The sequence below is a fragment of the Pholis gunnellus genome (assembly GCF_910591455.1).
Source record: "Pholis gunnellus genome assembly, chromosome: 1".
NCBI lineage: Eukaryota > Metazoa > Chordata > Actinopteri > Perciformes > Pholidae > Pholis > Pholis gunnellus.
Window position 1 is genome coordinate 5,761,875 of NC_136528.1, and position 21,036 is coordinate 5,782,910.

At 40.5% G+C, this 21,036-nt stretch overlaps 2 protein-coding genes across 2 annotated transcripts; one reads left to right on the forward strand and one right to left on the reverse strand.

Moving 5' to 3' along the window:
* Nucleotides 1–76: 76 nt before the first annotated feature.
* On the reverse strand, nucleotides 77–10,885 carry LOC306698138 (protein NLRC3-like). Its single transcript, XM_079162320.1, has 10 exons — nucleotides 10,746–10,885; nucleotides 10,129–10,209; nucleotides 9,924–10,040; nucleotides 9,080–9,158; nucleotides 7,695–7,908; nucleotides 5,647–7,453; nucleotides 5,388–5,561; nucleotides 3,705–3,878; nucleotides 2,933–2,979; nucleotides 77–2,606 (listed from the first exon to the last, which is right to left on the reverse strand). The coding sequence occupies exons 2-10, from the start codon at nucleotides 10,200–10,202 to the stop codon at nucleotides 2,026–2,028; spliced, it is 3,267 nt and encodes a 1,088-aa protein (XP_079018446.1). The 5' UTR covers nucleotides 10,203–10,209; nucleotides 10,746–10,885; the 3' UTR covers nucleotides 77–2,025.
* A 767-nt stretch (nucleotides 10,886–11,652) lies between these two features.
* Nucleotides 11,653–20,153, forward strand: LOC306706627 (V-type proton ATPase subunit d 1). The gene is made up of 8 exons (XM_079173771.1): nucleotides 11,653–11,817; nucleotides 14,360–14,531; nucleotides 15,979–16,157; nucleotides 16,451–16,530; nucleotides 16,838–16,915; nucleotides 17,621–17,797; nucleotides 17,882–17,959; nucleotides 18,982–20,153. Exons 1-8 carry the CDS (start codon nucleotides 11,691–11,693, stop codon nucleotides 19,141–19,143), a joined length of 1,053 nt encoding a protein of 350 aa, XP_079029897.1. The 5' UTR covers nucleotides 11,653–11,690; the 3' UTR covers nucleotides 19,144–20,153.
* Nucleotides 20,154–21,036: the final 883 nt, after the last annotated feature.

The following is a 21,036-nucleotide window of genomic DNA, read 5'->3' on the forward strand; positions in this document are numbered from 1 at the left end:
AGCATTTATAACATATAATTATGACAAATACTTGACAGATTTACATTTCTCCTGAAAATATAGGAGCAAAAAGGACATCTTCTAACACATTTATTGAAGAAAAAGACAAAAAAGACCAGGCAGACTTTCATAATTATAGTAATAGTAGGAAGTTCGCGTGCCAGTCTGCTTCAGTCTATTTCAGGCTTCCGGTGTGTCCGATGTAGGGTGATGGGTTTAAGATACTCTCACCAAACTTAGAGAGCTTTGCTTATAGGACTGATATTTTGAAATATAGTATTTATAATGATACAGTTGTAAAATAATTAACTAACTATATACAATTTGGGGATTTACTCTAACCTCCAACATTAGGAACGAGTTTTTATGCTCTCATTCACTCACTCTTTGTGCATCCTCTCCTGCCACTTTTCTATGGATATCGTTATATATGCACCCTGGTCTTGCCTTCTGCCGTGGTTCTGTCATGTGCACAAGTACTTAGCTAGTAGGCTATCCCTGGCTCCTCGGAACCAATGCTGACGGTGAGCGTTTAAACTGTAGTTATGTTAAAACACAGTCGCGTCTCTTGAGTCCTGCATGGTGACAGATCACTGTGTGGGGCAAGCGAGCCCCGCTGCAAACATTGTTTTTGAAAGGCTAAACGCCAACAAATCTGGGTTGAAAAAGAAAATTTTCTTAGATAAAACTTGATGTGAAAGAAAGGTGCAGCATAAACTCCCACACATGCATGTCTTTCAAGGCGTTCTTTGTTGCAAGTTCTTAAATGAAGACATCAGATTATGTGTCGCTACTATTTTAGTCCATAATGTAACGGAAAACCCTGCAGCCGGCACACAACTCCAGCTGTTTTAGTTTCTGACTGTCTCACCCAATTCAACCACAGGGTGGAGCAGTTGACTATGCAGTTACAACAAGACACTCTGTGACGTCCTTTCACAAATTCCCATTGTTTTTTTATCAATCCATTTCTAAAATTAGCCATTGATTATGCTCTAATGGCTTAGAAAAACATTGGTCTGACTTAATTGCCGCCGCCTGTATCAATCAATCCCAACAGACAGCAGACAACGGAGCCAAAGTGCAGATTCTGTGTATTCAGTATCTCTGCTGAAGAGTGATACTTTGCCCTGAGATGTCTCTTGAGCGTATTGGTGCATTAGTTTTCAACTGCAGATTTGGTATTTTGGTGATTCACACTGATTTTAGTTCTTTCAACGTGCTCAGGTCTGTTGGTATCGGGACTTCTTCGTTGGTATCCCATTTCTCTGATCTATCACTTGTTCTTACAGTCACAATTTCTAACTACTGTGCCCCTGGAAACCATATACATACATATAACACACATATATATACATGAATACAGTGCATTGTTTTTGCAATTTGCTGCGTCTTTTGTTGTTGTTGTTGTTGTTGTTGCTAGGTAATTACCGAAATGACAGATTAAAGGAGCTGTTAGTACGATTTAGTGGAATCTGAATACTCTTCTGCTCACTCCTGCCTTTCAAAGCGTGTCGGAGAACTAAAGTGACCTTATGGTAACGTAAAAGCGTGAAAGCTTTTCTCTCGATTCAGTGTTTGGTTTGTCCGTTCTGGGCTACTGTAGAAACGTAGCGGCAACGGACCTGCTCCTTCTGTAGCTCATAATATAATACAAGGATTCTTAGGTTCAGGTGATTATACTCGAATGAAAACATAGTTATTTCCAATTGCTGTGAATCAATGGTTACAGTAACCACGGCGGGTAAAGTAATTTAGCTCCGGGTATCATCGCCACAATTATAGAAATAAAAAAACGCTTAATTTTTTTCAGTTAGAGACGTTGTTAGGGGCTCTCTTGCAAAAATACAAGGAGCATAGAGGGGAAAAACGTGAGGCGCTCAGCCACGCAGAAGTAGTATGCAAAACGCTTCACTCTCATTGAGAACAATCACAAAAGGTTTTAGGCTGCTAAAACGCACTGCTGTCTGATCAGGGCTTTGGCCCCCCAGTTTGGGAACCACTGTTCTTCACAGGAAGACACATTTAGTCTTCAATCTGTGACAGATAAACTGAGGATGGTGACAATCTCGAGTCAGGCCCGAGGTCCATTCGTCCAAACCCAAACGCAGGGTAGAGGGCTCCAGTGAAAGTGCAGCGGAAGGTATGGAGGTGGATCTGTCTGATCGAAGAGACAACGGAGGGGAGACAGTAGAAGGACACGGTGCCGGCAGGCCAGTCCAGATACACTGCTACTCTGTTGGAGTCAGACGGCGGGACAATAGCTATGTCTACTGGTTTGTTATCGTGCCAGGCCGTGTAACCCTGAGCCGAGCAGGACAGACTCCAGGACTGATCGTTCCATCCGATACAGCAGTCATCACCGTCTCCTCTCCTGTTGATTCCTCTGTATGTCACTCCGATATGAAGCCTTCCTTTCCACTGGACCTCCCAGTAACAACGCCCAGTCAGACCTTCTCTACACAGCAGCTGTCTCCAGCTGTCAAATCTCTCCGGATGATCGGGATACGGCTGCTTCTCTTTCACCACCATCACTCGTCTGTTGTCGTCGGACAGTGAGAGGTTTCGGTCTGCTGTGGTTGGGTCCAGTGAAAGCTCACAGAAATCTGATGGAGGACATCAGACATAAAAACACAGCGTTAAATTGAATGCCCTTTGAAATCACCAATGCATCTTCCATGTTGATTGAAAATGACGTTGGTTATATGCATATGTCACCCGCTTCTGATTAGTATGGGTAGAAATATAACGTGTTTATTACCTTTGGACAGAACCAGTCTTCATGCTAAGCTAATTCTCCTTGTAGCTTTATAATTACCGTACACACATTAGAGGTCAATTTAAACCTCATCTTATTCTCTGCAAGAAAGTGACCTTCATCACATGAGGTTTTAGTCAACCAGATCAGTGACACTAGAAAAGTTTAACTTACACCTAAGAGGTGCTGGGTTCAGTCGACACTTTCCACAATGATCAATCCTGTGGAAAAAGGTAGAGACTTGTGAATGGCAGTGAAAGACGAATCAAAACAGACACTAAGTTTGCTTTCACACCTGTAGTTGGGTTCATTTGTTTTGGACCAAGGGAAAAAACATGAAGTTGACAGGTAATTCGTGGATCGGACAGTTATGGCGATTTTCATCTTGCGTCATCAGGACCCACAATGGGAAATCAAATTCTGGTGACTGACGGAAGTTTATGCAGCACTTTAATGCTTCTGATTTGTATATTCATGTTCTTTGGTGTCACAAATAGCTCACAAAAATTATATATAAGCATTATCAATATCCGTAGAGTGAAAATCAACCTAATGTTATGATGAATAGTGACTAACAGGTAGAAACAGAACTGTACAAAAGCCCCTTTACATGCTCCAAGATGACTGGTGCGAACACACAGTGCGAATAATTTATTTGTTGTTAAGCTTTTGAAATGGTGCTAAAATCACATATCTGCTATCATAAAGTGTTGTTGGTTTTCTCACCACAAACTGTGCCAGATTCATCTAGGAAGCGGATCATGATCCACCTTTTTAGACGGCCTCGGTTTGGCTACTTGGGCCACATCTTGGTTTAATTGACAGCTTTTACAACAGTCCAAATGAACCGTACTTACCAAGCAGTTTAGGTGTGAAAGCACTCTTAACACATGCACAGATATACAACAACCATAATGTATTTGCACAAGTATATAATCTATGCTACTTGAGAGTTTCCAGTTTCCAGCGGGGGTCATCCAGTCCAGCACGCAGCAGCGTCAATCCTGAGCCTCCAGGATGGTTGAAGCTCAGGTCCAGCTCTCTCAGATAGGAGGGGTTGGACATGAGAGCTGAAGCCAGAGAAGTGCAGCCTGTCTCTGTGACTTGACAGTCCGAAAGCCTGTAAACACATCAAAAGCTTCATAATAGATTTACACCTCCATTAATCAATAATTCCGACCCTGCAACAATCTGCTTGGAAATTTCATGCTTCCTCTTACCCTCATTTTAGCAAAATGTATGACTTTCTGTCAAACTGTACTCAGCTCAACTGACCCTTGATTAGGCCCCGCCCCCCGCTGCTACTCCGTCAAGCACTTAGAGCTATGTCACCATGGAGCCCACACTGTCACTAACTGCAATAAATATCACATTTTTGTGAAAGCAGAAAAGGCAATTTCAGAGAGAAGCAAGACAGAAGGGTCTAAACCAGGCATGGGCAAACTACCACCCGCGGGCCATATACGGCCCGTTGGGCTTTTTAATCCGGCCTGTCAAATATTGGTACAAAATTGTCCAAATTATAGTAAAGACCGCATTCATTTTGCCTTTTTCCTGCAACACCCGGCGTTTCAGTTGATCCCACTAGATGGCGCAATCCAGACACAATTGACCTTTGCTTGGTCTGGTCTATTCTCTCTAGATGACGCCCACACCCGCGTTCACTACTTGATTGGTTCTTAGCAGTCACGACTGTCCTTCCCTGGTTCTTCACACCCCTATCACGTGACCCGTACCTGGAATACCTATCGATTACCAGGTTAATTTAACATGGACAACTGATTACAGGTGTTGCTGACCGTGTTGTCTTTACTAGCAGCTGTTGTCCAGTAAAAGTCTGCATTATTATGGAGCAAGTAGCCGTTATTGGAGCGATTAGCGAGCAGCGTGTCCCACGGCGTTATCAGCACTACGGAGCGGACTTCTGAAGTCACAGTTAGCGGCTTTAGGGAGGGTCATGGACACAAAACGGAGGACTTTCCTGTCCTTATTAATGCTTATTTTGTTCTGCACAACTATTGTGAGGTCTGCAGATAAAATGTAAAGGAACAAAACATGAATTGAAGAAGACAATGAAATTAAGAAACCATACTGTTCCTATAATGCCGGGTATGTCTTTATTCACCTAAAAATCAAAAGCAGCGTGTGTAAACGTTCAGTATACCTTCAGTAGCTAGTGTAGCATAGAAGCGCTAATGCTAGTTAATGATGTGTTAACGTACTCTGCTAATGTTAGCTCCACAGGCTTTTACGTAGAAACTTAACGTTTTATAAACGTGTATATCTCCTTCTAACCTCTTCAGGTAACAATTATCACTATTACACAACATTTAACTATGACGAGCTCCAAATCCACTCAACCAGCCTGAACATGAAGAACATCTTAAACCATTGATGAGAGTCTACGGAGCAGAGACGGATAGTTGCTGGACGATGCTACACTTTGGTTGGCCAGTCTGCATTTGAGGACGGGACTGAGCAAAGGGTCAGCTGGTCAGAAATCGTTTGTAATATTTTTGGATTTAGTACCATGAGCCTCCCCAAGAGATCGTTAATCTTCAAGAATAACATGAATCTGAATGATGGTTATTAATCCATTCAAATTATAAACTATTCAACAAAGACTGACCTGAGAATCTCTAGTCTACAGTGTGTACTCCTGAGTCCAGCTGACAGCATCTTTACACCTAAATCCTGCAGGTCATTGTTACTCAGGTCCAGCTCTCTCAGACTACATTTCTCGGTGATGAAAACTTTGGCCAGAGCTTCACAGCTTTCCCGTGAGAGGTTACAGTCTCTCAGCCTGAAGAAGAAAAAGTAGTTTGAACTCTGCCACAGAAATTAGCATTTTCAACACATTTTATGCTTTCATGTATATGAACACCTACCGAGCTGTTTTGGATGCTTTGACCACTGGCAGAAGCCTCAGAAAACCTTCCTCTGAAGCTGAGAATTTCCTCAGATCAAACACGTCTAGATCCTTTTGTGATGACAGTAAGATGAAGACGAGCGCTGACCATTGAGAGGGAGAGAGTTTGTTTCCAAGGAGACATCCTGATCTCAGGTACTGTTGGATCTCATCCACTAAAGAATGGTCATCCAGCTCATTCAGACAGTGGAACAGGTTGATGCTCTTCTCTGGAAACGGATTGCCCTTGATCTTCTTTTTGATGTACCTCACTAAGATCTCGTTGACTTCTTGTTTACTTCCTGTTGTTTTCAGCAGGCCTCGTAGGAGAATCTGATTGGTCTCCTGTGAAAGGCCCAGGAGGAAGCGGACAAACAAGTCCAAGTGTCCATTTGGACTCTCGAAAGCCTTGTCCACTGCAATCTGGTAGAGGTGTTTCAATTTGATATCGAGTTGTAATGGCACAAGCTGTACTGAGGTGAACCGACTTCTTCTTCTCAGGAGATTGATGCCGGTGTTGATGAACGTCACGAAGACATAAAGTGCTGCCAGAAACTCCTGAACGCTCAGATGGACAAAGCAGAATACCTTGTCCTGGCTCAGCCCATGCTCCTCTTTGAAGATCTCTGTGAATAGTCCAGAGTGGACACAGGCAGCTTTCATGTCAACGCCACACTCTTTCAGGTCGGCTTCATAGAAGATGAGGTTTCCTTTCTCCAGCTGCTCAAAAGCCAGTTTTCCCAGAGTGAGAATGGTCTTCTTGGTCTCTGAGTTCCAGACTGGATCTCTCGACACACTGCTGTGATACTTTGCATTCCCTTGTTTGGTCTGAACCACTAGGAAGTGGATGTACATCTCAGTCAGGGTCTTGGGCAGTTCCGCTCTCTCTCTGATTCTCAACATATGGTCCAGGACTGTAGCAGTGATCCAGCAGAAGACCGGGATGTGGCACATGATGTGGAGGCTTCGTGACTCCTCGATGTGGGAGATGATTCTGCTGCCGTGCTCATTGTCTCTGAATCTCTTTCTGAAGTACTCCGCCTTCTGTGGGTCACTGAACCCTCTCACCTCTGTCACCATGTCAATGCATTCAGGAGGGATCTGATTGGCTGCTGCGGGTCTTGTGGTTATCCAGAGGCGAGCAGAGGGAAGCAGTTTACCTCTAATGAGGTTTGTCAGCAGCACTTCGACTGAAGTTGACTCTGTAACGTCAGTCAGGATCTCGTTGTTGTGAAAATCCAGAGGAGGTCGACACTCGTCCAGACCGTCAAAGATGAACAGAACCTGGAACTTTTCAAATCTGCAGATTCCTGCTTCTTTGGTTTCAGTAAAGAGTTGATGAAGAAGTTCCACCAAACTGTATTTTTTTGCTTTCAGCAGGTTTAGCTCTCGGAAAGAGAATGGAAAGACGAACTGTATACTGTTGTTGTCTTTGTCTTCAGCCCAGTCCAGGATGTACTTCTGCGTTAGGACTGTTTTCCCAATGCCGGCCACTCCCTTTGTCACCAGAGTTCTGACTGGTTCATCTCTTTCGGGTAGAGGTTTAAATATATCCCCACATCTGATTGTTCTTTCTGAACCTGCCGTTTTTCGGGATGCTGCTTCTATCTGTCTGACCTCATGTTGATCGTTGACCTCTCCACTCCCTCCCTCTGTGATGTAGAGTTCGGTGTAGATCTGATTCAGAAGTGTTGGGTTTCCTTCTTTGGCAATTCCTTCAAACAAACACTGAAACTTGTTCTTCAGTTTAGACTTTAGTTTACGTTGGCAAATCACAGCATGAGTTTCTGAGGAAGTAACAAGAAAGATGGTCAATGGATGCAGTAAATATGCAAAATGACACCCTTTGACGAATGCATACATTTCTCAACAGATTACCTTAATTTGCAATAATTATGCAGAGTGAAAACTACTCACCAACCTCACATTTTAAACAAATTATTCAGACATTAGGCTATTGTTTGTTCAGATCTGGAGTTCATAGATAGAAAAAGTACATATTTCCAGAAGCGGTATTGTAATTCTTACTGCTCTGCAGAGAGTCAGCCAGCTGCTTCTGCTTCATGTCCCTCAGGAAGTTCAGTGTGAGTTTCAGAACTGCATCTCTGTTGCTGTTTCTTTGCTCTTCATCTTCACCACCCATAATGTCACCATCTTCTTTCAGCCCCTCTTCTGGACCCAGAACTTTCTTGAACTTCTTGAGCTCGTCCTTGACAAAAGTCATGATGTTTTCTTCAAGAAGCTGGAAGAATAAAGAGTACCATTTAAAATGTTCTCACAATGATGGAAACAAACATCATATCCACCTGGCTCTGCTGATAGCCGACTCATCTAAAAACTATAACATGAAGTCCATCAGTGTAGCATTAAAGCATGGTGGAATTAACAAGCTAGACTGCTAGCTAGCTAACTAGCGGATAGCTCTCTAGTTAGCCTGCTGTAATGCTACACTGATCACAGAAAATAAGCATAGAAGTGCTAATGCTAGTTATTGATGTGCTACCATACTACGTTAGCTCCACAGGTTTTTACATAGAAACGTTACGTTTTATGAACGTGTATCTCCTCCCAACCTCTCCGGGTAACGAGTATCAGTATTACACAACGTTTAACTATGACGAGCTCCAAATCCACTAAACCAGCCTGAACATGAAGAACATCTGAAACCATTGATAAGAGTCTACGGAGCAGAGGCGGATAGTTGTCAGAGCTGGACGATGCTACGCCAGTATGTGTTTTAGGGGCAGGACTTAGTAAAGGGTCAATTAATGCAAATCTAAATTCTGCCCTGGATTTATTTGGTACCATGCAGAACTTGAAACTTTCAGTGTCCTTCATTTCATCGTTTTGGTTTTACAACACATGTTGCTCCATAAATAAGCAAATGTTTGCTAACAAGTTCACCATCATCACCATCTCAAAGCTTGTTCCTCAGGCCCAAGTGAGCAAAAAATATTAATAAATAAATATAAATGTTTTTTATTATTGCAACTGTTGCACTGATTGCAGCCCAAATACCTACTGTTGTTTATCAGCTGATAGAGACTGAATACCGCCTGCTGTAGAATTCACAACCGCTATGAACCGTATCACATTAGCACATAATCAACTTGCAGCTCAGCCAATGTGTGACCAGTATCTGATTATCACGATGTGATCTAACAGGTTGGATTGCATGGTGCTTTCCAGACAGAAGATGCCTTTGAGTGACAGTGCCAAAAAAAGACAAACAAAGGAAGTTCAGTCTTCTTTAGTTGATCTTGAAAATGTTGAAAGTGTGTACTTAAATCCGACAGAAATACCAGCATTAACTATCACTAATATTCATATAAAATCAGAGCGTACAATTTCAGAACACAAAGGTTCAATGTTTGAAAAGTAAAAGTAAAAAGTGCTTTTGTACATTTCCATACCATAAAAACAGAGTCCAGGTTTTGATGGTGCTTCAGGTCAGGCCGTTCACTGAGAACCTCTGACCTCTTCCGGTGAGGTCTGCAAACCCAGAAAACATGAGGTCATTTCACACACACACACACACACACACACACACACACACACACACACACACACACACACACACACACACACACACACACACACACACAGACATGCTGTGTATTTGTGGATGTCTTGAGTGAAAAACATTTGATTTACATTTTTTAAAGTCTGCAACCTTCAGTCCACCTAACAAATCCATCCATTATCTTCCCCCACTCAACCTTTGCAAAAGACGATTAACCTGTACTTTGAATTGCTGGAGGAAATGAACATTCGGTTTTTCTGAGGAATGTTGACCGACGGCCAGGTACCTTCCAGTAACTGATGACTATAATGAAACGGCTTTGTTGAAGTCACCTGAGTTAAGAATGCAGGTGTTATCTGTCACCTCAGGCATTATGTAATGTTGACTTTTGGTGAATTTAGGAGAAATCTACAGACGTAAACAGACAAAGTATAAAATAAACACCTGAATGTGTATTTTGGATGTTTTCTTTCCACTAGTCCGAAAGAAGACGAGTTATGGAAACAAAATAGACCAACATTTACAAAAAGCTTCACTGTACAGAATGATAACTGAGCACAGTTTAACAGAAAGTTTCTCTGTGTTCACCTTAAATCAGCTATCAAACATATCAAAATGTACACCGCCCTCAGGGCAGCTCTACTTCTTTGTCCTTTAATTTTTTTATGTTTTAAACAAAGATTCTGGCCAGATCTTAGAGATTGCAATAACATATTTGTGCTTTGAATTCTTACCTTGGCTCCACAATCGGCTCTTCATTCTTGAAGTCAATAGGTACACTAATAGACCGGCCGCTCTTCATGGACACACAGCTGGGTCCACATGACTCTGGTCTCTCCTGCTTCACTTGGCTTCAACACAACATAGAGAGTACAAGTTATATTTTACAGCCCTGAGATGACGAACAGTCATGAAGAGTCAGAGAAAAGTTTATCTCACCTCTTGTCTGTGATCTGGCCGTCATGTTGCTCAGAGGCAGAGACGCCGTCCTCTTTCTCCTCAGACACATTCATGGTAAACCTTTACAAACACAAACCCGGTGAGAACTCCAACCACACTGAAACAAGTGTCTACAGAAAGAGATTCTATGAGAGTGAAACACCATCAATGTGTATCAGCCCAAACAATAATTTATTTCTTGGAAAAAAATACATTTAGTCATTGTTAATTGTACTAAACATTGTACTGATAACGGAAATACACTGTAATATGAACAACATATCAATACTGTAAATTTCATTTGTTATTTAAAAAATAAATAATGTGGTTACTGTTACTGTTAAATATACGGACCATTGTGCTGGCAACGGAAATATAACTTATAATACATTTAAGAGCCAGCCCTGTATTTTTTTGCATTCATTATTTTGTCACTTTCAAAAAACAGTTCTCAACTGTGAAATCTACAGTTGCAAAGAAACTAACATACCGTGTTGTTTTATACATTGTTAATTTTTCACGTTGAAGTTCTGGCAACCACAGCTGCCAGTATTTTACCTTTTTACAGTGCAGTATGTCACAATAGTTACATTTAATTTGTGGGTAAAGATTCTTACCTGGTTCACGCACATCCATATCATATTTTTCAAAACACTGAAGAAAAGTAAACAAATAGAAAACGCTCTTCATTCTCCATCTGCTCCTGAGACTTCGTGTCTGATTTACTGTCACAGCCTCCTTACATTCTCTAACCAGCCCAACCTGTTTGCAAATGTGTCCCTGACATAGATGATGGTAATCAAACGGTTATTAACTGTTACTTGCCATACCCCAACCTTTGACTTTGTCTCAAAGGCTCTGAAAACATATAAGCAATGGAGTCCCTCATGAAGACGCAATTTCAAAAGTTACAAAAGATTTGGTCATTTATCTTTTTTTAATTCTTACTGGTATGAAGATGGGCAAGGCTTCATTGAAAAAAGGTGATGCAACGTCTCTGTAAGTCTAGTTAAACCACACCCACACAATCCTCAGGTAACCCAAAGTGTTCACCCTGACTCAACCTTAACCAAGTCGTGACCTTAAATAGACTACACAATGAACCTTGTAGATGCAGAACACATTGTCTATATTAGTCATTGATACAAATGGGGAAGAAAACATACTGGACATCTTTTAGTTTAATAAAAAACAATTCAACAGCAAAATCTGCACATTAAAACCTTCACGAAGGAAGTATTTATTGCAGGACTGTTGTATTAGGCTACATTAAATCAAGCTAGGTGTACCTACAGTAACATATATATGTTTATATATATATATAAAAATATATATTTATATATGTGTGTGTCCTAGTAATAAGAAACAGAAGTGGCTAAAAAGCTAATAACTGTGCTCACACGCCCAGACACATACATACACGAGCGCGCGCACACACGAGCAAATGACAGGTCAGATGATGGTCACGTGGTTCAGTCAGCTGATGCTAAGTCAGCTGATGCTAACGCTAAACAGCCGGACGGACGGTTCTAGTAGCAGAGACGGATCTGAGGTCAGCCAGGATGCCTTTCTCCGAGCTATACTTCAACGTTGATAACGGCTACCTGGAGGGGCTGGTCAGAGGGTTCAAAGCGGGAATATTGTCCCAAGCGGATTATTTAAACCTCGTTCAGTGTGAGACTCTGGAAGGTGAGTTAAAAACGGATGTTAGCTAACGGCTAACAGCTAGCCTGCTCCGGACTAATTCAAGCTAACCGTTAGCTGTCAGTCTGAGATCTAGTTAGCTGCTTATAATCACACATTAATCAACATTCTACTTGGTATTATTGTCACTAAGTGCTAGTCATTAAGCTTCACATCGGCAGTAAGCGATCACATGTCAAATAGTACGCGAGATCTGTTTTCTAAAGCTTGATATCCTCTAAATCCTAGCTAGCTAGGTAGCTAACGTAATGCTAACATAAGCTAAATGCAACAGTGGGCTTTTTTCAGAGGAAGTGAAATTAACGTTGGAAGAGATTTTCACTATTACGTTAAATACTGCAGTTTGTTACCAAATAGTATAACTATGTAACGTCAGCTAGCTCTATAGCACTGACACTCAGTTTATTATGGTCATTAATCTATTATATATAGAAATATACGTTGCTTTTCTGTTTTAAAACTTTATTTGTTGATTTTACAAAATGATTTTACTGAATATAAATATATATATATATATATATATATATATATATATATATATATATATATATATATATATATATACACATACTTTATTGTTTATTTATTTATTATTTTATTTGTATTGACTGTCTCACTGAGCTTTCTGTTATTGTTATTATTGTCTTGTTTTTGCTGCTTCGTCTGTTAAAGCACTTTGTAAACTCTGTTTTTAAAAGTGCTATATAAATAAAGTTATTATTATTTTTATTATTATTATTAAGGCTTAAACACACAGCTTGTGACTGTTTTCTGGCTAACATCAGTATAACTTCATAGAACTCTTCTTGTAGAACTATAGCATAGTAATTAAATATAGTATTAAGTCAAAGTACAAAAGTAATATCGGCATCAAAATATACTCTTAAGTACCAAAGGTAAAAGTACTCATTATGCACATTATGCACACTTCAGAAGCATATCGTGTTATAATTATTGATGCTTTCATGTGTTCATCACTTTCATGCTGCAGCTGGTAAAGGTGTAGCGTATTTAAAGTACTTTACATACTGCTGGGTAGATTATCTTATAACATTACATTTATATTTTATTTAACAATCTGCAAACTGACTAAAGCAACCATTCAATGTAGTGAAGTACAACTAGATCGTAGAATAAAATGCAAATATTCAAGTCAAGTACAAGTATGGCAGAATTGTACAGTTATTGAGTAAATGTACTTGATTACTTTCCACCACTGCAATGCTGTGGACCATCTTCAAGCAATATTTATAAAATAATCGTTTACTTTTGTGCTTTATTAATTACTGCACAGCATCAATCATGGAAATTAAGATTATTAATCAGAATGGACATCCTCTTAAATTTTAGTTTTCTTAAAATTACATAAAGTATTTAAAGCTTCACGTCAGTATTTGTCAAATACACGACAGTCTTGTTCTCACGCTCCCTCCAACAAAATCCTTCAAAATGTATAAAAGAAAAACACAAATGTAAACGAGAATCGAGATATTAAGCATATGATAATATAAATAGTGTTAGAATATACAATGTAACCTATTAAATGTAATACTGTGGTAAACTGGTGTACAGTAGTGATAATGAATAAACTGTAGTGGAGACTGGATAAAGTTCCTGCATGTAAACAGGAAGTAGAGGAAGTATAAAGGTAAAGTGGACCAGAGTGGTGCCAGTGAAGAGCTCAAGAGTTCTGCAGGTATTTGTAGTATTGTTGCAGTTATCATGCAGATTCATACAAGCATGCCGTACCACAAAACGATAATGTTCACTGTGATAGTTCTACAAATTGCATTTCATATTGTGGTGAAATTAAAAGCATTGGCTGCCTGGAGGTTAGAGGAAGAACTCTAGCATCCACATGTGGAAAGCTGTTGCTGTCTTAACTGTTTAACAGCTGCTCGTAGACAACAAAGTCATCAATACTCAATAACGATGTTGAAATGAACTACTTGTAGTTGAGGCTGATGTTGTTGGACGCTGCAAAACTGATGAAAACAATCAAGAAGCGTTTTCAAATGTCTCTGTTTATGCTTGGACTCAAACAGAACCCTGGAGCTTTGAATCGAGCTGCTAAAGCCGTTGTAGTTTGAAATGTCTCCGTTATAGCGCCTGGATCGGCCCCCAGTGGGGTTTCTAGACGTAACGGTAGCAAAAAAGTTTGCGTTTTAAAATGAAAATGCAGAAGTGTGGAAGTAGACCTGGAGGTAGTTCGTGTCTGTCATGTCCTCACCAGGCTAACCGTGGTGTTAGCTGTGAACAAGTGAAGTGGACGTCATAAATCTGGTGCAAAGAGATTAAAATCATCCTTAAACCGATTGCAATGCTTTGGAGAATGTCAGCAGCAATATAAAGTGTGCATCATATGTATGAAATCAGCTGTAGATAAAGTGGTTTGTTCTGCTGAGTCATGTTCTGAGACACCAGAGTTTGTTGATGATTAGGAACGTTCCAGGATTCGCTACTCGTCTTGCAGCTTGGCTTTCGGTTCCTCCCACACTGTTCTGATCGGCGTGCGTCTCTCCTGCAGATCTGAAGCTCCACCTGCAGAGCACCGACTATGGCAGCTTCCTGGCCAACGAGGCGTCTCCTCTCACCGTGTCCGTCATCGACGACAAGCTGAAGGAGAAGATGGTGGTGGAGTTTCGCCACATGAGGAACCAGTCGTACGAGCCGCTGGCCAGCTTCATGGACTTCATCACGTAAGCAAAAAGCCGTCGTGTTAAAACAACTTATTACACGTTAACGTTCTCTTACGTAGCTATGAAGTTGCAGTAAATAGATTTTTACACGATTTTATTGAGTTGTAAGTTGCTTGTCAGTGATGTTTGCATGCGCAGGTGTTATTATCTTTAAGACCGCACCATTACATCATATAATAAATGTCTTACACTTTAAATACATTTCCCTAAAATTCAGCCTGAGAGTCGATGCAGAACGTTTCCACACAACCACCTTTGACTGTCAATTTAAATAAAGCCTCAATAAAGTGCTCGTTGACTACAAATCATTACATTATGTTATTTTATAAAACATATCATTAATTTCCCAGTTGGTTTGCATAAGAATGATTATTCTGTCCCCGTTCTTATCTTGTGGTACTACACCTGCTGCTTTAGAAACTCAATGGTGCATTCAAGTGTGCTCTGACATCTGAGAACTGATGCTGTAAAGAAATCCATTGATGAGTTCTGACGTTGGGGGAAATAAAGCAAACATAAACACCATTCAAATAAATGCTGTTGTCCCTGAATGCACCAGCAGGGACAAAGTGGTCCCCGTCTCTAACTCCGTTATAATGACGCTGAGATAAAGGTGTCAACATGTTCTTAGTAGGTTAACACCTCACATTGTAATATAAATGTCAGCTAACTGTTCAGTGTACAGATTTGATAGAAGGGTTGAGGACAAACAGGATGATAATAGCTGTTATAATTCATTTAAGGTTAAAATAAGGACTCAAGATACCGTTACTTTAAGTATTCCTTATTGTAAATTACGTTAAACTCGGGGCCCTTCCCCGACTAAACTATGAATAAATGGGCTATATTAAAATCATTTTAGCACATTTAGTCATATTTTAAGGCTTTAGATGTGGGTTGTCTTTTTTATTCTGTACTAAAATCAACTGTATATAAATGTAAAATGTTTATTTAAGCTTAAAGAACAGTTGTAAAGTACGTTATATTGTATGAACTATTTATAAACCTGTATGATCATTTTATATATTGAATTTAAAGGACTTTATTTTATTTGATAGGGACAATTTAATGTAACATTCAGTGTTTACAACACAGAGCAGAAAACTGAGTTTATAGCTGATTTCTAACCTTTGTCCATTGTTGTCCATGTAAAGTGTAATTCAAATATACAGCCTTCTGTATCATAAAACAACGATACACTACAAATACACAGCAAACATACCACAATACAGAAATACATTTACACCAATACTCCTTGGTTTACAGTACACATGGGTTCAGCTCTGCTTTGCTTTTATCCAGCACCAAACCGTTGTTGTGAAGGACTTTATATCTGTTGGTAATGTTCCAGAGTTTACAGCCGTTTATGGAGAATCTGCCGCCAGATAAAAACCACAGAGATGAACGTGGCTTCTCTTTTTTTCCTCCTCCCACGTTGTGTGTTCAGGTACAGCTACATGATCGATAACGTCATCCTGCTGATCACCGGCACCCTCCACCAGCGGGCCATCTCCGAGCTGGTGCCCAAGTGTCACCCGCTGGGCAGCTTCGAGCAGATGGAGGCGGTCAACATCGCCCAGACCCCCGCCGAGCTCTACAACGCCATCCTGGTGGACACGCCCCTGGGTGTGTACTCTGTCGTTAGCAAAAAGCATATGTTTTAAGCTGGTTATGATAATACGGTTATGAATAATGTCAACGTTGCTGAGTCAGCGTTAGCTGTGCTGAGTTTGGAAATAACCGATTTTTTTGGAGTGGGTTTGTATCTTATGTGTACTCCGGTGTGTTGCCAGGTAGAATTGCTGTTTGTGTGAATGGAGTCTGGTGTGTGAAAACTGAAATATTGATATCTGGTAATATCTCCTGCAGAACAGCAGCTGGCGCCAAAGCTTTAAGTTTTGGCTTTCTTTTCTTTTCAGCGGCATTCTTCCAGGACTGCATATCTGAACAGGACTTGGACGAGATGAACATTGAAATAATTCGTAACACACTTTACAAGGTAAAGCGTTTTATAGTTCATGATCATATTAATGATTAACATACTCCTTAATGTGAGTGCTTAAAGAAACAGGATACATTTAATGAAGAGAAAATAAGACAATAGGCAGATTTAAATTATAAGACCTCTATACATAATACAAGATTCCAACAATTGAATATATTTAGTTGATATTGACAGTTATGTAAATTGCAAGAAAACATAAATTGAAATACAAGTTCTACTTTGATAATACATTTTAAAGAGCTGCCATGATTTGTGTGTTTATTGTTTGACTAAATGAACGTTGTGAACCGTCTCCTCTCAGGCTTACCTGGAGGGTTTCTACAAGTTCTGCTCCAACCTCGGAGGAACCACGGCTGACACCATGTGTCCTATTCTGGAGGTGAGTGTCTGTTTAAAATACAAGATAAACACACTCAGCTGGTGGAGGACGATTCACAATCTGAAATGCATAGAAGCTACGGAGCAGATCCGTAGCTACGCCCCCTCAAAGCTCTAAACGGGAACCCCAAGCCGTCTCCTGTCACATGTTCCTCTCTGTGGTCTTGATCTTCACTGTGATATAAAGTCCTGCTCCTCCTATGAAACAGAGCCATCATGACTAGAAGTAGAGAGAACTACAACATGTCTTTAGTGCAGAATAACACAGTTACAATGACATCAATCATAAAGAAAATCATACATAAATTGGCAAACAATGGAATCTATACATCCAACATTTGTGTCCAATGTTAGAAAAAATAAATGGAGGCTCCACATGTTGTTTGTATTGAGATATAACTATACTCCTCTCCTCTCCTCTCCTCTCTGTGTTCACTTCCTGAAGTTCAGTCAAAGTTTCTCCTCTTGTTGTCACATGACTGTTTGTCTCAGATGAATCAATCATGACTTCATAGTTTCACTAAGGAGCTCACAATGTAATGTTTTTTTACAGAATTTCTTTTAACTGAGCATAAATCAGTCAGAACTCTTACGGTGGGTTAAACGGTAAAAAATTAACATCGTATGAACACGCTCAGTGTTTCCGTCTGTGGGTGGAAGTCGGTCTCTTGTACTTCCTCCACTCACCTTCCCGTCTCCGCTGCAGTTCGAGGCCGACAGGAGAGCCTTCATCATCACCATCAACTCGTTCGGCACCGAGCTGTCCAAGGAGGACCGAGCCAAGCTCTTCCCCCACTGCGGCAAGCTTTACCCAGAAGGCCTTGCTCAGCTGGCCCGGGCGGATGACTACGATCAGGTCAAGATTGTCGCTGATTTCTATCCAGTAAGTTCTCGGTCGTTTATGTGGAGTCTCGTTACTGATCACCATCACTGTCAATGTGTCTGAACGTTGTCTCGTGTTCTTCAGGAGTACAAGCTGCTGTTTGAAGGAGCCGGCAGCAACCCGGGCGACAAAACGCTGGAGGACCGTTTCTTTGAGCACGAGGTGACGCACGCTCTTACACCTGATGAACACGGCTGCGTCATAGCTTTATTATCCTCTGGAAACGTTTCCAAAAGCATCATTTAGTGTGTTGTGTGATCAAGTTTTAATTCCACGTTAGCAGCTGTTTGTGTTAACAGACTGTCCTTCAATATGCAACCTTTGTGTTGCTTTCTAACCTTCTCTGTCCTCGCTCACTGTAGCTGTGCGTATCAACACACATCCTAGCCACAAAAAGATTTAGGATGCCCCCATACATAGTACGTCAAGCGCAGCATGCCAGAACTACCAGGACGTTCTACTGCATTCGGTCGCATTTTACAGCACACAAGCAGCACGATTTTCTGGCTATTCTGACCCACAATCCTTTGCACAGCAGATATATATATATATGCACTGTGTGTATGTATATATATATATATATATATATATATATATATATATATATATATATATATATATATATATATATATATGAGCAACAGGGTTTGAAGTTCAAAAGGCCATGTTATGAGGAAGTAGTGTGTCCTAATTGAATGCATACTGCATGCAACAGTTCGTACTTTGCAAGGGCAGCTGCAGTGCGGACTGAAAAGTACAAATAAAAAAGTATGAGATTTGGAAGGCGGCTTGAATGTCGATATAATTGATCTCACAGCAATGTTTGTTTCTTCTCGTGATGATTTTTATCACAGAGGGGGAGAATGAACGGAGGGTTAAACTTCGCTCTCTTTCCTTTGTTCTCCACTAGAAACATGGAGACAAAGTCCGAGACTAATTCATTGAAAGATAGATTTAAGGAGCTCCGGGGAAGGCATTTATATCCGATGCACACTGTTGTTTCTCTCGTGATGATCACAGTCTCACTTTAGGTTCCAACAGTGATTTAACTTGATTGTTTGTGATATTGTTGCTTTGTATTTAGAGAGTCTATAAATCTGCAATAAGTTAATGTAGGCCGACGTTAGGAGTGCAGCTTTGTGGTGTTTGCACACTCATCCTCCTCCTCTTCCTCCTCCTCACAGGTGAAGCTGAACAAGCTGGCCTTCCTCAACCAGTTCCACTTCAGCGTCTTCTACGCCTACGTCAAGCTGAAGGAGCAGGAGTGCAGGAACATCGTGTGGATCGCCGAGTGCATCGCCCAGCGGCACCGCGCCAAGATCGACAACTACATCCCCATCTTCTGAGCCTCCTCTTCCTCCTCTTCCTCCTTTCTCCTTCCTCCCGACATCATTTCATTCATGTCTTGAGCGGTGTCTCCAGTCTCGCCTCGATGTCAAACATTCTGACGGTTTGATGCTAAATCTTCAGCATTCTTCACTCGCAGGTGTAAATTAGGTTTTTTGTTAGCCCCCGAATTTCCTGCTGCGACGTGAGTTCTGTTCAGGCTCGTTATTGTTTACAAAGCAAAACACATAATCTACTTAAATACGGAGTTTTTAAGCTGGAGAAAGAGTCACGATGAGTTCAACACAGAGGTGGTGGCTGCTTGTTTTAATCAGGAGGCGACTCATTTGACTTCCAAACGCTCGCCTGTGATTGTCTAAACTCTCTGACGCTCGGCGTGTTTACTCCACACCTCAGCTGACAAAACACAAGAAGAAGAATTTGCAATTTACTCCCAGCGCAGCAAACAAACCGCCAATCTTTCTGCAACAAGTAAAGCTGCAGCGTGCTGGATGCTTTTTTTTTTTTGACCAAAATCGGTAAAAAGAAACGTCCCAAATCAGAAACTTAACACGACCGCATGACAACATTCCGCTGCTCATCTTCAGTCTCAGCTTCTATATAACCTGTATTTATTTCTGTTTTAGTGCTTCTTTTTGTCAACATGTCTGGTCATTACTGTGGTCCCCCCCCCCCCAAAAAAAGAAAATAGACAAAAAACTACCGAGTGAAGTGAGCCCCCACCTGCTGTCTTAACTAGATCGTTGTTAGATATTAATAAAAGCAGCAGCTCCCCGTCCTCCCCGTCCCTGAGTTTGTGTAAATGAACGTGCTGGAATGAGTATACGACCGACTTAATGTTTAAACTATACAAAGATATATAGATATTTAAAGATATGACTCTATGATTTTGTTTTACTCATGCTGTAAAAAAAGAAAAATAATTGATCTGTTTCTGTTTTGATCTGTTTCTTACTTGTGGAATGTGTTCTGTAAATGTGATGAAAGAAATAAATAAGACTAAACTGCACTGATGCAGGTCTGGAAGACTTTAAAACTTTTGACGTGTTTGTGACCGATGAAAGTCAGAGAAGCTTCAGGAGGAAAGCGTTCAATGTGGATTCTACTTTTACTTTCCTCTAAATAAATAGTTTTATTTGTTAGTGTCAGTTATCAAATAACAACAAATACTGAAGTCAATTCTCATGTTTCATCCGCCTTGCTATATACACGACATGAGTAAGACTTTAATTAAGTTTATTAATTGATTGTTGATAGGAAAGAGTGAGCGGAACACTTACATCAGGTAAAACATATTGCAAAAAGTACAAACAAATATGACGGTGTTTCAGAAACAGTGTGTTGTGAATGTTAAAGGCTGTGTTGAGTGGGGCTCTTAGCTAATGCTAATGTCAGAATGCTAACAGCGACAATGCTGATGTTTAGCAGGTTTATTGTTCACCATCTTAGTTTAGCATGTTAGCATACTAAAAGTTTCCATTTGCACTAAACATAAAATAAAGGTGAGGTCATTAGTTTTGGACAAATTTAAATGTTGACCCCGATGTCCCTAAATGAAATATAATTCATCCTGAGGCAAAACCAGAACCAAACCAGATATAACGTGTTATTCTGAGACGGTTGTTAGCTGAATTATTACTATATTTATTATTATTTATCTTCTCATCTAACTCTCAAGAAAGTGAAAAAATGTTGACCTATTCCCCAAATCGTAAACTATCCCTTTAACAAATATGTTTTATTTATTTCCTCCCTCACAACCTTTCTTCTTTTGTTTCTTCAATATTCTGAAACCGGCGTCCAGCAGACTTGTAGGATTTTGACGGGGCGTTTCTGTTTTAACCTGCGCAGCTTTTCCAGCCTTGACGGTACTCGTTTCGCGGTCCCGGAAA

Excerpts from the sequence above, each read along its gene's own strand:
- LOC306698138 (XM_079162320.1), bottom strand. The coding sequence starts at position 10,202 with ATGAATGTGTCTGAGGAGAAAGAGGACGGCGTCTCTGCCTCTGAGCAA. Across the intron at positions 10,041-10,128 it reads GGCCAGATCACAGACAAGAG|CCAAGTGAAGCAGGAGAGAC; the intron begins GTGAGATAAACT and ends GTTGTGTTGAAG. Across the intron at positions 2,980-3,704 it reads TGGAAACTGGAAACTCTCAA|GATTGATCATTGTGGAAAGT; the intron begins GTAGCATAGATT and ends CTTTTTCCACAG.
- LOC306706627 (XM_079173771.1), top strand. The coding sequence starts at position 11,691 with ATGCCTTTCTCCGAGCTATACTTCAACGTTGATAACGGCTACCTGGAG. Across the intron at positions 14,532-15,978 it reads AGCTTCATGGACTTCATCAC|GTACAGCTACATGATCGATA; the intron begins GTAAGCAAAAAG and ends TTGTGTGTTCAG. Across the intron at positions 17,798-17,881 it reads TTGTCGCTGATTTCTATCCA|GAGTACAAGCTGCTGTTTGA; the intron begins GTAAGTTCTCGG and ends CGTGTTCTTCAG.